We start from the raw sequence: 15,637 nt of genomic DNA, 5'->3' as shown, positions 1-15,637 counted from the left end.
GATCACGCCATTGCCCTCCAGCCTGGGCAACAAGAGTGAAACTCCATCTCACTAAAAAAGAATGAAGACGTTTTTCTATATAACCATAATACCATTATTATACCTAAGAAAATTAATTTTTTAAATTTATTTTTAATTTTTGTGGGTACATTGTAGGTGTATAAAATAATAAATTTTATAATATCAAATATCAAGTTTAAATTTCCCTAGTTGTCCCTAGAATGACTATTATAATTGTTATTTTGAATCCCAGTCTAATCAAGTTTATCAGTCAAGCACATTAAACAAGTCTTTAATCAATCAAGCCCCTCACCTGTTTTTTCCCCTTGACATTGACTTTGAAGAGCCTGAGCCAATTTTTTATAGTACGTCCTGCATTCTGAATTCATATGATTGTTTTCTCATGGTGTGCTGTAACTTGATCCTCTATTCACTTTTTCCCTGTAAACTGGGAATTAGTATTATTAGATTCATTCTAAACATTTTTTGGCACGAATACAGGACATGACTGTATAATGCATCATATCAAGAGGCACATAATGTAAGGGTATCTTGATTTTAGTCTGTCAGCTTAACTGTGATCAGCTTGGATGATTAGAGCTTGTTCTGTACAGTATTAAAGTAATTACTATTGTAGAAACCTGTAGATTTTCCAACATTTACTAAAATATGAAAGGATTGAGTAGTTTATTATTCATACTTAGAATACTTAATTTATTTTTGTCTAGAGATGTTCTTACCAAAATAAGGGCAAAAAGTAAATACAGTTTTTATCCGTGAAAACTATAAAGTCTTTCAAAGATCTGTTTAAATCTATATAGTTTTATGTTTTGTGTTTCCTACTTATCATTTAGCAGAAATGATGAAGAAACTGCTGTGATGGCTTGCTTTTCTGTCCTTTTCCTACTGCTTTAAACATTAATTTTCTTTTGTACTAAATTGTATAGCCAATTATTGGTTTTTTTTTAAGTAAGTCAGTTTTAGGAAATGCTTGTGTTGCTGTTGAATTATAAAAGCTGAGTAAATTTCAGATTAAATTTTAAATGACTGAAATAAGACATAAACTAGTTAATGGTAATTTGCTTAAAATGACTTGAGATATTATAATTGGAAGTTTTTATTGATACAGGTAAGAATCGATATTTAATAAAATGTTCTCATGCTTAGACTATATTACTTTTCAGTCGAGAAATTAGTATTTTGCTGTAATGTGTTATGAAATACATGTGATATCCTAGTTTGTCTACTGACACTGGGGTCTTGAATCTTAAAAAAAGGCCTCCGATGAAGCAGAGGAAAGTGGATCACAGGGAAAATTGGTGGAAGCTCTCAGGCAAATGAGAATTAATCATAGGGGAAACTACCGACAACTTCTGGAGGAGATGCTGACTAGTTACAGGCTAGCTAAAGTAGAGGGAGAAGAAAGCCCTGCTGAACCAGCTGCCACAGCTACTTCTTCGAACAGTGATGCTGGAAACCCAGTGACAATGCAGGAAAGCCATACTGAATCAGAAAGTGGTCTTGCTGAATTAGACAGCTCTAATGAAGATGCAGGGACAAAGATGAGTGGTGAAAAAATATGACTTTTCTTTTTGGTAATATTTTTGTGATCTTTGATGGTTTTTAACTTAGGAAGTGTAATGTATGCATTTATATAACCGTTTTGTTATTTGAATCTTGGAAAACTAGTTTTATTATATTCAGATAGCCTTGTTTTTTAAAAAGGCCTTTGCATACACCTTTATGAGATAGTGTAAAATTGACTATTTATAGTACTATGGATTTAATGAAATTATATGTCATTTCACATTGTATGCCAGAAATTAGGATACCAATTATGAATTACAGTCAGTAGTTAATACTAGATAGGATTAGAAATTTTGATTAGAGAGATTATGCTATATTATGGAAAAACTTGTTAATGTAGAATTATACTGCTTCATATTATTTTACCTATTAGTACACTCATAGTTAGCTTTGTAATAAATTTATGTTTTCTTTAATAATTTTAGTTCTTCAAAGAATGGCTGATGCTGGCCTGTAATTTTTCTTTCAAGGATAATAATTTGTGTGTTGTTTGATTTGTTTATATTTTACATCTCTGTAGTTTTATTTTTAGAAGTTGTGAGATACTGGATGTGTGGCTATTTTTCCTTTCTCTGTATTCTTTATGAAACATAACTTTTGAAAAACCTATGTATTATTCATACAGCTTTGGTTTGTATATTCTGTATAGCCTGACTACACACATCAAAATGTATGTCAACCAAGTGTTTAGAATGAAATTATAAGTGTTTAAGTCCAAATAAAGCATGTGATGTGGAATAATCTATGCATGTTGTACTTATTTTTGAATTAATTTTTTAAAAACAACCAAGTTTGGTATACTGGAAGAGTACCCATTAGAAATTCATTTGTATTTATATAACATTTAGAACACTTTTGGCTTACCTTTTTTCATTAATAAAAAGGAAAGAAGTTTAATGTTAAAATATATGTGTTGCATACTTAAATCTATTCTTTTTCTTATCCATCTTTTGTGGTACAAGATAGTAATCTTTGTACCACACATTGGAGATTATGGACACACATAGACATGTGAGAAAATTGCCACAGTGAGCATTTTAAAGACTGCAGAATTGTCCATTTTGTTACAAATTTTTATTAGTTATTAATAAATGGAATAATTATGGGCTGTTTTTAAAATAGTGGCAGATGGGAGTTTTTATTTAAAGGGATTTTTAAATTATAGATTAGTCACATGGGGAAATATTTTTAAAAAATTTTTAATGACTGTAGAACATTAACTTTTCTTCTTTACGTTTATATTTATATCATGTGTCTGAAGTTGCTTTAAGTTACCATAAATTGAAACTTTGGAATCTTTGGATGTTATAGCTGATGTTTTGATGTATTTTTCCAATGCCAGAATATTCTTAAGTGCTTTGAGAAAGGAAGGCATTTGATGGAGAGGGGAGGAAAATAACCCAACCCAGTTATCTATCTATATTAGATACACGTGTACACACACACTATACAATACACAACATCTCTCTGTAAAAGTACCCTTTTCAGACAAAGAAAGGAAGGTAACTTGTTCATCAGTTTTGTTTTCTTTTGAAATTCAATCCAGTCTGGAAGTGGTATAGGTAAATAATAATATTCTTCCTTTTCTCTTCCTGTAGGGTGCTGGAGATCTAGAAGACCCATGGTAGCCTTAAAAACCTTCTAAAATGCTTTTGATTCTGAAAATTGGGGGAAAAACTTTTAATCACAATTTTCTTCAATACAAGGGGAAAATATTCTTGCGGATTCCCAACGTTTTGTGATATGAGCAGAAAATCATTAGCATTTCCCATCATTTGTTCATATTTGTGTTTTCTGACAGTTGCCACTTGTAGCATTGCCTGTACTACAGTATTTTTTGCCAACCTCAGGCATACTCATTACATCTGTATTGAACTTTTGGCCCTAAAAACCAGTGGAGTGATTTCACCACAAATCAACAATGTGCCTGAGGTGCATGGGAAATATAGTTAGCTATACTCTGACAATACATTATGTTTTTTTCTTTAAACAAAACACACAACATGTAAGCATGTAAGAGTAAAGAATTGTATATGTTCCTTTTTTCAGTTCACCAAGTTGGAAGCCTTTTGCAGCTCTGTGGCTTGGAATTTCATTTGAGCAATTTCTGTAGGATATGTATTTATTATTGATTGTTATTTAATTTTTTTCCAATTTTACCTGTATTACCAAACTGGGTTCTCCAATAATGTCCAAATTGTAATGTTGCCTTGCTTCAAGATAAAGTGTATTTGGGATTAATATTATAAACCCTTACAAATTTTATGCATGTATCTACTGCATCCTTCAACTCTCTCTAGAAAATCTTTTGAAACCAAATGGATTAATTTATGGCTATTTATAATTTGCTTTGACATTTCACTGTTGGAAATTTTTTAAAGATGAGATTTGTCTTTATAATGTAAATTGTGATTTTTGTTTTACATGTGGGTTTCTATAGTTTTAATTTTTTCAGCTTTTAAGATACAAGTTTTGTGTAATTTGGTATTTTTAATCATTTATGTTATTTTAAAAGCTCAGAATATCACATTGAAATTACTATAAATACATTTAAAATTATCTATTTTAGATCTAAGGAAATATTACAGAGATATTTTCATGGGTTCAGTAACCTTTCATTTTATAACATTGGGCACGGTACAGAGTGGCTGTCACATAAGGTACTTGAAGATTTATTAGTTTAATTCTATTTTTACAGTAACCTTGAATTCTTCTGAGTTTTGCATGTATTAAATTCAATTAATGCTGAACATGAAGAGTAAAGTATTTATCTGAAAGAAGTTACTGGGTTAGGAGAAGTAATGAATGTATCCATTTGTACATGGTTTACATGTTGTGGATGCTTTGTAAACATTTTCCTATATGTTTAAATTGTGTTTCAGCAGGATGTAATTGCCCTTGTGTATAGTTAAAATGAGTCATCATCTGGTCCTGTGTGAAATGGAATTCATGGTATTTTCTGTAACATTTTCCTGAAGCTGTTTCTGGAGAGCCACACGTTTTAAACAGACAGCTTTCCTGATCATTTGATTTATTGTGCACCTGATTTTTGGTTTAAAAGGAATTATTGCCACAATATATTTTATTTATTCTTTAGATTTTAGCCTTGTAAGTTAAAGTGCTTTACATGATGATGTGAAAAGCTGTTTGTCCCTTTACTGGGTTTGGGGGGTTGTTAAAAGATAGGGAATGAAGAATGCAAAATGGTTTATTGTTCAAACTGTCCACTCTGATCCAACCCTGTACTGATAGTACTTTCGAGTATGATATTGTGATGTTTCATACAATGCAGTGAACATAACCAACTTGTTACCTAAATAAAGAATTGATAAAAACAGTGTGACATATTATTATTTGGTATGATTCAGTTTTTAATGTTATTTTAAACTTCTTAACGTGGTTGGCATACTTGTGAAAATTTAATTCCAAATAGGAATTATCCAAACTGTACAGGACAATATTAATTAACCCCTTCTCTAGTCCAGAAATATTTATACTCCTTTTTAAAAAACTTGCCTTTGGCCGGGTGCGTTGGCTTTCGCCTGTAATCCTAGCACTTTGGAAGGCTGAGGCGGGTGGATCACAAGGTCAAGAGATCTAGACTGTCCTGGCCAACATGGTGAAACCCCGTGTCCACTAAAAATACAAAAATTAGCTGGGCGTGGTGGTGCGTGCCTGTAATCCAGCTACTCAGGAGGCTGAGGCAGGAGAATTGCTTGAACCCAGGAGGCAGAGGTTGCAGTGAGCCAAGATCGCGACACTGCACTCCAGCCTGGGGACAGGGCGAGACTCCGTCTCAAAAAAAAAAAAAAAACCTTTTTCATTGGGGGTTACTGGTGCTTGAAATAGAAATAATGTATGAATTAGTAAAAGAAAAACCGATGTTCAGTGTTTACTCATCTGAATTTCCTAGCCTGGCTATTCTCAAGTATTTTGGTCTCAGGACCCATTTATACTCTTACAAATTGTATATTCCAATGAACTTTTGCTTTTGTGGGTACTATCGATATTTACTATATTAGAAATTAAAACTGAGAAATTATACATACTGTTTTAATTTGTTAAAATGATTACGTGTTAACATAAACCATTTTATGAAAAATAATTGTCTTATAAGTTAAGATACAAAAATGCAGTGTAAAAAGAAGGACCAGTTTTCATTTTTGTGAGCCCTTTAATATTGGGCTGAATTCTTGTTTGTGCTTCTGCGTTCAGTCTGCTACAGTGTGGTGCGGCCCGATGGTTGAAGTATATGAAGAAACCTGGCCTCACATAGATAGGTAGTTGGAAAACAGGAGTATTTTAGTAACTTCAGATAATTGTAGATATCAAAACTTGACAACTGATAGTTTCTTGAAGGTTGGTTGTAATGTGAAATCGGAAAGTTTATTAGAGGACTTTTCTTAGTTTGTTATGTTAAAATCCACTGGGTCTCTCTTGCATTTTGAATGGACCTTCTGGCTATGCATGATTTTGTCACATCATGAATTGGTCATTTGGAAAATACTGGTTCACTGAATTATGCAGTTCTTCTAAATACTGATCCGTTATTCTGCAGTGATTAAAGTTTTTTGTTAAGGGTGGGCATGGTGGCTCATGTCTGTAATCCCAGCAGTTTGGGAGGCTGAGGCAGGCAGATACCTGAGATCGGGAGTTTGAGACCAGCCTGACCAACATGGAGAAACCCTGTCTCTACTAAAAATACAAAATTAGCCAGGTGTGGTGGTGCATGCCTGTAATCCCAGCTACTCAGGAGGCTGAGGCAGAAGAATTGCTTGAACCCAGGTGACAGAGGTTGTAGTGAGATGAGATCGTGCCATTGCACTCCAGCCTGGGCAACAAGAGCGAAACTCCGCCTCAAAAAAAAAAAAAAAAAACCTTTTAGGGGGAGCTTGAACTATACATAAACATTCTTAAGAGTTCTAGTTTACTTCTGACTGTAAGTAATTTTAAAATGTGAAGTCTTCATGAAAGTTCTGTAGGCTCCTAAAGATCCTATACTCCAGGAGTTAATTAAATCCAATAACTTTAAAACATTTTAAATGGTTGTAATAATATATTTTACATGTATGATCAAAAACCTTAATGTAAACTGAAATTATTTCACTAAAATTCCTAACTGAAAAAAGGAGGGGAGAGGAGGAAGAGGGAGAGAAGGAGAGAGAAAGGAGGAAAACAAACAGAAAATTTGGGTGGCGTGCACCTGTAGTCCTAGCTATTTGGATGCTGAAGCAGGAGGATCCCTTAAGCCCAGGAGTTCAAGTCTGCAGTGAGCTACAAATGCACCACTGCATGCCAGCCTGGGTAACAGAATGAGACCCTGTCTCTAATGCAAAAAAAAAAAAAAAAAAAAAAAAAAAAAAAAAAAAAAAAAAAAAATCCAGTTGGATAAGTATGAAATAGTGTTATATAATTTGCATTTCTGATTACATGTGAGAAGAACATCTTTTCTATGTATATTGGCCATTGAGTTTCCTCTTTTCTGAATTGAATGTTCACACTTTTTGTTCATTTTTCCATTGGGCTTGTCTTTTTCTAATTTATTTGTCTGTTTCTATATAGTCTAGATACTAATCCTTTGTTATGTGAGCTGCAAAACCTCTCAGACTGTTTTTGTTTTTCTTTGTTTATGCAGTGTTGCTATTTGTCTTTCTTTTTTTTTTTTTTTTTTTTTTTTTTGCTGTGTGTTTTTCTTGTTTAGGAAATCATCCTCATCCCAAGTTCATATAGTCTCTAATTTTTTAAATTTATACATTTTCATTTTCATGTCAGGTGGATAATGTAGTAACAAAGCTGAGGGGAGGCACATCTCACACATAAGTGTGAAAACCTAATCATCATGCTTGTGAACTACAGAAGCATCTGTAATATTACCTTCCAGCCATTTTAGAAGTCTTCTACCTCCCAAGCACGTATGCTTGGTTAAGTTTTTAATCATTCTTGAATTTGTTACATAGTGTATGAACTAAGGAATCTTTTTTTTTTCCATCCAGCTAACTAATTGTGCCAACACCATGCCCCCCGTCAGATTCCCATTCCCCAAATATGTGTGATCCATTTGTAGTTTCTTCTGCTCTATTGTGTTTTTGTCTAACCCTGTGGAAATATCACATCAGTTTGATTACTATAGCCTCATAAGTGCTAACATCTGGCAGGTATTTAGTTCCTTTTGTTTTTTATTTTCAAGACAAGTTCTCACTCTGTTGCCCAGGCTGGAGTGCAGTGGCATCATAGCACACTGCAGCATCGAACTCCCGTCCTCAAGCAATCCTCCTGTCTCGGCCTCCCAAAGTACTGGGGGTACAGACATAAGCCACTGCACCTGGCCTAAATCTAGTTCCTTCTAATAAAATACAACTAATAATCCACATTCTAATATTAAGAGCTTGCATCCATTTGGGGATGTAATATTGAAAATTGTTCACCCTACCTATAATAATTTTGTGTGTTTCTGTTGTACATTTACATTTTTAATTGTACTATGGGACCACGTTGCTCACTCATTTTAATCTATCACTCCCTTTCCTCCCCCTGTAAAACAGGATTAGTACCTGTACCATGCCAAGCCATGTGGGAGCCTAAGGCAAATGGAAAACTCTGCAGTGATTCTTTTTTTTCAGAAGAGCGTAGATTGTCTTATTTAAAAATTTTATATTATGTTCATCATTTTGCATAGTTTTGATTTTTTTAATGTTGCATTAAAATATCTAAAATTAAAAAAAGTAAAATATTTATCTTGATTACTTGCCATTCCTTAAATTTTCTCCCCAAAGCAAGTGCTTCACCCTAGTCCCAGATGATATGTGAATTCCCGAGCCTTTGAAAAGACCATTTTCCTGATTTAAGGCAGATGTTACCAAGAAGGAATAACTCCTTAGCCTACTTACCCTTTAGCATAAAACAGCGTTTTCAGGGGTAGCTCAGTAAAATGGAGGGAGTGCTAAGATAAGAGAGTCCCGAGCTCCAGCAGCAGCCAGTTGCTGTTAGCTTCTTAGGCAGTGAGCTGTCTTTTAATACTTTGAAAACATGACGCCGAGAGAAACAAAGCAAGTTATAAGGGGATGTCTTGTATGTAAATTTGTCTCCAAACTTAATTCCAAAACACACTTCATATTTTAATGTCTTTGAAATTGGGAAGCATCTTTATTTTTTATTTTTCATTTATTTATTTATTTTGAGATGGAGTTTCACTCTTGTTGCCCAGGCTGGAGTGCAATGGCACAATCTCGGCTCACTGCAACCTCCGCCTCCCAGGTTCAAGTGATTCTCCTGCCTCAGCCTCCCAAGTAGCTGGGATTACAGGAATGCGTCAGCACGCCCAGCTAATTTTGTATTTTCAGTAGAGACGGGGTTTCTCCGTGTTGGCCAGGCTGGTCTCCAACTCCCGACCTCAGGTGATCTGCCCGCCTAGGCCTCCCAAAGTGCTGGGATTACAGGTGTGAGCCACCGTGCCCGGCCAGGAAGCATCTTAAATCAATGGCATCTTAACAATTGTCATTGACTAAGGCAGCCATCATGACATAGTTGCACCAGCTTGGTCTATCTCAATTCACAGTTGGGTTTTGTACTGTGTCGGGAATACATGTATTATATTTAAGTGCTGTTTAAAATGTCTTCAAGGTCAGGCACGGTGGCTCACACTTGTAATCCCAGCACTATAGGAGGGTGACGTGGACAGATCACTTGAGGTCAAGAGTTCAAGACCAGCCTGGCCAACACGGCAAAACCCCGTCTCTACTAAAAATACAAAAATTAGCCAGGCGTGGTGGTGTGCACCTGTAATCCCGGCTACCTGGGAGGCTGAGGCAGGAGAATCACTTGAATCCAGGAGGCAGAGGTTTCAGTGAGCTGAGATCACGCCATTGCACTCCAGCTTGGGTGATAGAGCAAGACCCTGTCTCAAAATGTCTTCAAATGATTTTATTATGATTTGGTATGTAACACAGAAATAACAGCATATGTAAGATTAAAAAAAGATCTATCCTAAAACCCTGTTATAATAAGTATGAGAAAATAATCTTAAATGTTAACAAAACATTATTTCATAGTTTAATTGGCAGCATTTTTTCTTAACATATAAAAGAATGGGGCCAGGCGCGGTGGCTCGCGCCTGTGGTCCCAGCACTTTGGGAGGCCGAGACGGGCGGATCACGAGGTCAGGAGATGGAGACCATCCTGGCTAACAAGGTGAAATCCTGTCTCTACTAAAAATACAAAAAACTAGCTGGGCGAGGTGGCGGGTGCCTGTAGTCCCAGCTACTCGGGAGGCTGAGGCAGGAGAATGGCGTGAACCCGGGAGGCGGAGCTTGCAGTGAACAGAGATCCGGCCACTGCACTCCAGCCTGAGCGACAGAGCGAGACTCCGTCTCAAAAAAAAAAAAAAAAAAAAAAAAAGAATGGTACATAAAATAATGGAATCTTAGAGTTTATGAAATATGATAGGTACAATTTATGGATATGTAGTATGTACATATAAAAGACACATGAAAATAGTGCACATTAACTTTAGAACAGTGATTACTTTTTTAAAGGCATTGGGAAAAGCGAGGTTTTTATTTTCTCCTTAAAAAAGGTAAAGATGTCAAAATGTTAAATCTGGGCAATAGGTAAAATTGTATTATTTTCTCTAATTTTCTGTATGTTTGAATTTTTCATAAAATCTTGAGTTAAATAAAATACAAAACATTCAGTGTCCTAAATTGCCTTTCAAGAAGAGGGTGCATACACATTTACAATCTTAATAGTATACAAGAGTACCCATGTTTTTCACTTTCTCACCAATGTTGCACATTGCCAAGCTGCTGGGTAAAATACTGTAACCTACATTTTCTTGATTTAATCCCCACTTACTTGATTACTAGTGAGTGAAAATGTTTTTCTCATATTTGGTTATTCTTTGATTATAAGCCTGTGCACACATGTTAATTGGCAGCATTTTTTCTTAACCTATGAAAGATTCTCTGTTTACACATTTATAATTTTTCTTGATTTGTGAGAGCTCTTTATATACGTAGGATTTTAACCATTATTCTGTTACATATGTCATGAATTATTTTCCCGAGTTCACCATTTGCCTTTCAATACTGTAATACTGTTTATGGTTTGTTGTTGTTTTTAAAGAAAGATATTCAACCAAAGGACATCTAGCCATACTGAAATGACCTAATTTTTGAAAAAACCACAATCTCAATCTCATAGGGTTTTCCCCCCCAAAAAAAATCACATCATGCAACTTCTGAGATTTTTCTTACACAATAACTTTTTGTTTTGATGCCAGCTTTTCCTACAGGCAGAATAAGGATCCTCTACTCACTATGATTGATGCGTTACTAGAGAAGGCTAAGATGCTCAGAGCTGAAGAGTGTAAGAGAGCTCTCCTTGGTCAAAAATATTCCCTTTTACCCTTCATATACCTTTTTAAATCAAATAGGGTTTATTTTGTTTTATTTTACTTTAAAAGAATTGAAAATTTACGTACAGTAAACTACAAAGACCTTTTGTGTTAAATTTGATATGTTTCAAGAAGTGTCATACTTTTACATTCAGAATTTTCAGAATTTTATTTAACAGTTGCATCAACCTTCAGTTGCATACAAAGACAATTTTTTATATCCTAAGTAAATATTTACATATCTTTTCTTTTAAGACATTGGCCTTTTGAATATTCGTACTTTAATACAACTGGAACTTATTTCTGAGGTAAAAATCTAATATACCATTTTCCTATAGATTTTTCCATTATCCCCTTATACCAGCTATTACATAAGCCAATCTTTTCTCATTATTTGAAGTTGTCCTTTATTATATATTCATGTATATGCTTGTATTTTTATAAGCATTCTATTTTATCGTTTTGTGTTGTGTGTCAGTACAATGTCATCTCAATTATCATAGTTTTATTATATGTTTTATTATCTGATAGGGAAAATGCCCCTTATTATTCTACTTTTACAAAAATTGAATGTGTTTATTCTTCCAGGTGAATTTTTCAATAATTTGGCCAAGATTTCCCTGCCAAATAAAAATCTCATTAATGTGTTGATTGAATTGTTATAAGTGTAGATTAATGTAGGGGTCATTGGTATCTTTAGCCAAGGTGAGTTCCACCAGGAAGATGCTACATCTTTCTATTTATACAAGTGTTTTTAATGTCCCCAGTACAGTTTTATAGTTTTCTCCATATGGTCTACACCTTTCTTAAATTAATTCCCTGTTATTTTATATTTCTCATTGCTGTGATGAATGAATGCCCCTCCCCAGTATATTTTAAATGTATACCTTCTTAGACAACTAGTTTTATTTACTTACCACCCCCAATCATGCAAGAAAAAAAAAATTATTTCAATTTCTATCATTTCCACCAGATGGCAGTCTTGGGCACATCCATTTATAAACCTGCTGGGAGCTCTGGTGACAAGAAAGGCAGTGGCTGGCAGACCTTCCAAGCACCCAGAAGCACACGGAAAAAAGGTTTCTTTGTAAACCCGAATGAAAAATAAACCCAGCATTATATAATTATAGTATTTGTACTGTTGTTAACCTTTAATCTTATAACTCATTAGTGGAGACAGAGAAGAACTGTCACTGTGCCCTTCAAAATCATATTTTTTCCTGTCCATGTGATAAACACCTGTGGCTTCTTGGCAGCACTTTTGGTTTGATTTCAGGGACTCTTATGGTTAAAGGCAGGCTTTAATCTGGCATTGTTTTCCTTCTCCTAAAAGCATCATTTAAATCAGAAGTTACTGGATTTCTAAATGGTTAAGACCATCTTCCGACTGGTTTTTACCATTCCCAGATCTCTTCCAAAAGGAGGTGGTGTGCATAGTTAATATGAAAGGAACTGGCTTGTTCTACGTGAATAGAAATCTGAATAGCTCTTCTATATTAGACCTTTTTTTTTTTTTTTGGCTTTAGTGACTTCTAATATCTATATTTAGAAATGTATAGTGAATTTAGATATGTGTGTGTGTGTGTGTGTGTATAGCTATGTGTATATATATACTTATACATATGTATTTATTTTGAGGGCTTTTGGCTTTTTTAGGGTGGGACACATGAATCTGGCAGTTGAGAGAGAATGTTTCCTATAGCGGTGTAATAGTGTACAATACTAAACTAATGAAATGTCTTTCACCATCAACAATTTACGTATCCATGCTGATTGTTTTAACACTAGAAAAAATAAGCCAAAATAAACTACATTTTCTAACCTGCTTTCACACCAAAAAAACAACACACACACAGCTGCTTGCCCATTTGAGAAGAGCCAATAAAGCAAACTCTTTGAATGATTTGTGGTTTTGTGTCCCCAAAAGTTTTAGCATAGTAGTTCTGAAGATTTATCGTGTGTGTGTGTGTTTCAAAGGCAGAGTAATAAATTGTATAGCTGGGCAGATCTTTAACTATATAGTTCTAAAATCTCAAAGTTGAGAAAACCATGAATGCCAGATGATCTTTCAGCAGCCTCTGGTCTGAGTGTCAGGAATGAGTTCATTTCCATCTTTGATCAGCTCTGCCTGCCCTATTGCATCTCTGCTTCTTCTACTCAGTTGTCTTATTAACCCTTGGGGCTATGAAAATAAATATTTAAAAGCTCCTGGAACCCACAAAAAACACTGAGCCTTGAGAGAGATGTAGCTGATCTGAGTCACATATGGTAACAACTTTTTATTTCCCTATTCTTCCTGTTCTTTACAATGACTAGAGAGAATAAAACTACATCAGGTACAAAAACTACCTGCCTTCTTAATTAATGACCTTTGTTACAGATTAACTTCTTTGTTGTCCTGCTTCTCTTAGACCAGATGACAGAAAACCCATGATGACTACACCCTCTGTAAAAGGTGTTCATGTACCTTTCCCAAGAGAAACACTGCCTGTAACCAAATTGCTGTAACTATGTGCCAACCTTGTAAGAAAAATGTTGCAATCCTGCCAAAAACTCCTGTCTCTGCCTATGTAAATGAAACCTTCAGCACGTTGACTCCATTCCTTTGGAGCTGGTGCTCCCGGGTGGGCTGTCCTCAAACTCTGTGCTTGAATAATCTCTGTTTAAATTAGATTCTGACCTTTTTGATTATTTTCGGTTGATAAGGCCAAAATTTAACCACAGCTATTAGGATGACTCCCAGCATATTCTCTTTTCTGTACCCCATTATTTCATTGATTACCATTATATATCCTAACTCCAACTGTCTTCACCATCCAGGACCCTTTTCTCCCAATGTGCTCTCATTTTCTTGATCATTCTTAAAGTATGCAACCCAGAACTGAGCATTTATGTGTAGCAGAACTGTCCCATCCTTTATTTTCATTAATACTTTTCTGTTCTTCTATTTAACACCCAAATGTTGAACTAGATTTTCTGGCAACAGTAACTGCATGTTACTGTTTGAGTCCTTCAAGCTTATTTTTACTGCCCGTAAGCAATCTTTTTCCATTCCATACTTGTGTGGTTGGTGTTTTGGTTAACCTATTTTGCAGGACCTTTATTTGTTCCTATTAAGTTTTCTTGGGTAAAATTCATTAACCTTTTGAGTTGGTTGTGGATTTATCTAAGGTATCTAAATATCTAAGATATTTAGCTATCTTCTTTCCAGTAACTCAAAAATTTCATACGTAAACCTCCCATACTGAATGAAACAGGTCCAAGTACTGAGGCCCTGTGGGAGGCCTCAGAAACTTCTCTTCAGTAGGATGCAAATTGGTCAATCTTTTACTCAACACCCATTAGGTAAGAATTTCAGCAATGTACTGATCAACTTATCTGCTCATATTTCTCCAGTTTATCTACAAGGACATAATAGGATTTTACATTCTTCGCAGAATTCACTTGCATATAACCCAACTTATGTGGAGGTTTCACTTTGACCTATTCCTCTAGGTCCTTGCAAATTTCTGGTGTTGGTTTCTGCTTGTGGTATTGCTTGCATTATTTATGCATTTTAAAAATTCTGAGCTTGTTATAATTCTTCCTGTGTAACGGCTGATTTCTTGGTTTTGTTTTTATTGTTGTTTTTTTATCTTTAGGTGCCTCTGCCTTTTTATTCTGTATGTTATACTTCAATTAAAATATTTTTTAAAATATCCCCGATGCATTAAAAAAAATCAAAACTACAAGTTGCTCTGCAACCTGAAGGCCAACTGTAGCAGTGTAGGTTGATTAAGGTAGAACAGTGCCTCACCCACAGACACCATTCATATCACAGACATGTGGTCTTAGATGCAACCACTCTCCAGCAAGTGGCAGGAAAGTGTTCTAATTCTAATAAAACTAGTATAGTTATATTGCAACAAATACCTGACAGGTGGAAGTAACGTGACTTGCAAAAAAAAGTGCTTTTTTTGAAAGTGGTTTTTCCAGTTTACCAAAGATGCCACATGGGCCAGCAGCAGCCCTGGAGCCTTGAATTCCTCTGGGAGAGGAGATGAGGTAGCTCTGCACCCTACATTCTCCCCTACCTGATATATATCCTCTTTCTTTAAAAAAACAAAACAAAAAAAAAACCAAAACAAAATGGCAAAAGCCGACACTGTAGGACTGTGGCACAGGAATTAAGCAGCATCTGAGAAATCTTAAAGGACCAGCTTTAGTTTCCTAGGCTGGAGTTCAGCCTTTTTGGAAGGGCCTGTGACACACTCAGTATGTCCTTCTACCTCTTATTCTCTTGACTTCCTCAGTCACCAGGGCTGAAAAAATAGCAAATGAGAAATAGTGGAAAGGAAGGGAATGCCCCAGATGTAAATAGCATTGTAAATTTCTGCAGATATATGTATTACTTATAATGTGTATATAGATAGTGTATATTTTTGTGCACATTTCTGTATATATGCTATTCAATAAAATTTTATTTTAAAGAACCTTGGATAATGCAATAAACCTTTATATATATTTATTTATGTGAGGTTTCCGTTAGTGGAAAACATGGAAACAGTTGAATAGATGTGGATATGCTTTGGAGAATATAAATTAAAATATAGATTACATGTATGAAGAAGTCACTTTCAGGGAAGGAGGGTACACCTTCCAAGAGACAGGGAACAGTTT

The 15,637-nt window shown here is 35.0% G+C and overlaps 1 protein-coding gene and 1 pseudogene across 5 annotated transcripts in view; one reads left to right on the top strand and one right to left on the bottom strand.

The window, feature by feature from the left end:
* The window catches only part of PPM1B (protein phosphatase, Mg2+/Mn2+ dependent 1B), an 86,930-nt gene extending 74,828 nt beyond the window's left edge, over positions 1 to 12,102 (top strand). For 2 of the 5 annotated variants that reach the window (XM_010356513.2, XM_030921081.1), the window contains one exon: positions 1,278 to 2,332. In XM_010356513.2, coding sequence (XP_010354815.1) covers positions 1,278 to 1,583 — 306 coding nt within the window. In that variant the 3' untranslated portion in view covers positions 1,584 to 2,332. Of the gene's footprint in view, positions 1 to 1,277; positions 2,333 to 3,185; positions 4,938 to 11,951 lie in introns of those variants that run through there. The other 3 variants (XM_030921082.1, XM_010356514.2, XM_030921083.1) reach the window with 3 other exon arrangements.
* LOC115894466 lies at positions 7,354 to 7,449 on the bottom strand (annotated as a pseudogene).
* Positions 12,103 to 15,637: the final 3,535 nt, after the last annotated feature.

This window comes from Rhinopithecus roxellana, chromosome 17 (assembly GCF_007565055.1).
Source record: "Rhinopithecus roxellana isolate Shanxi Qingling chromosome 17, ASM756505v1, whole genome shotgun sequence".
In the NCBI taxonomy this organism is placed as follows: domain Eukaryota; kingdom Metazoa; phylum Chordata; class Mammalia; order Primates; family Cercopithecidae; genus Rhinopithecus; species Rhinopithecus roxellana.
Note: the sequence above shows the minus strand (reverse complement) of the source record. Positions and strands in the feature narration are given on the sequence as shown.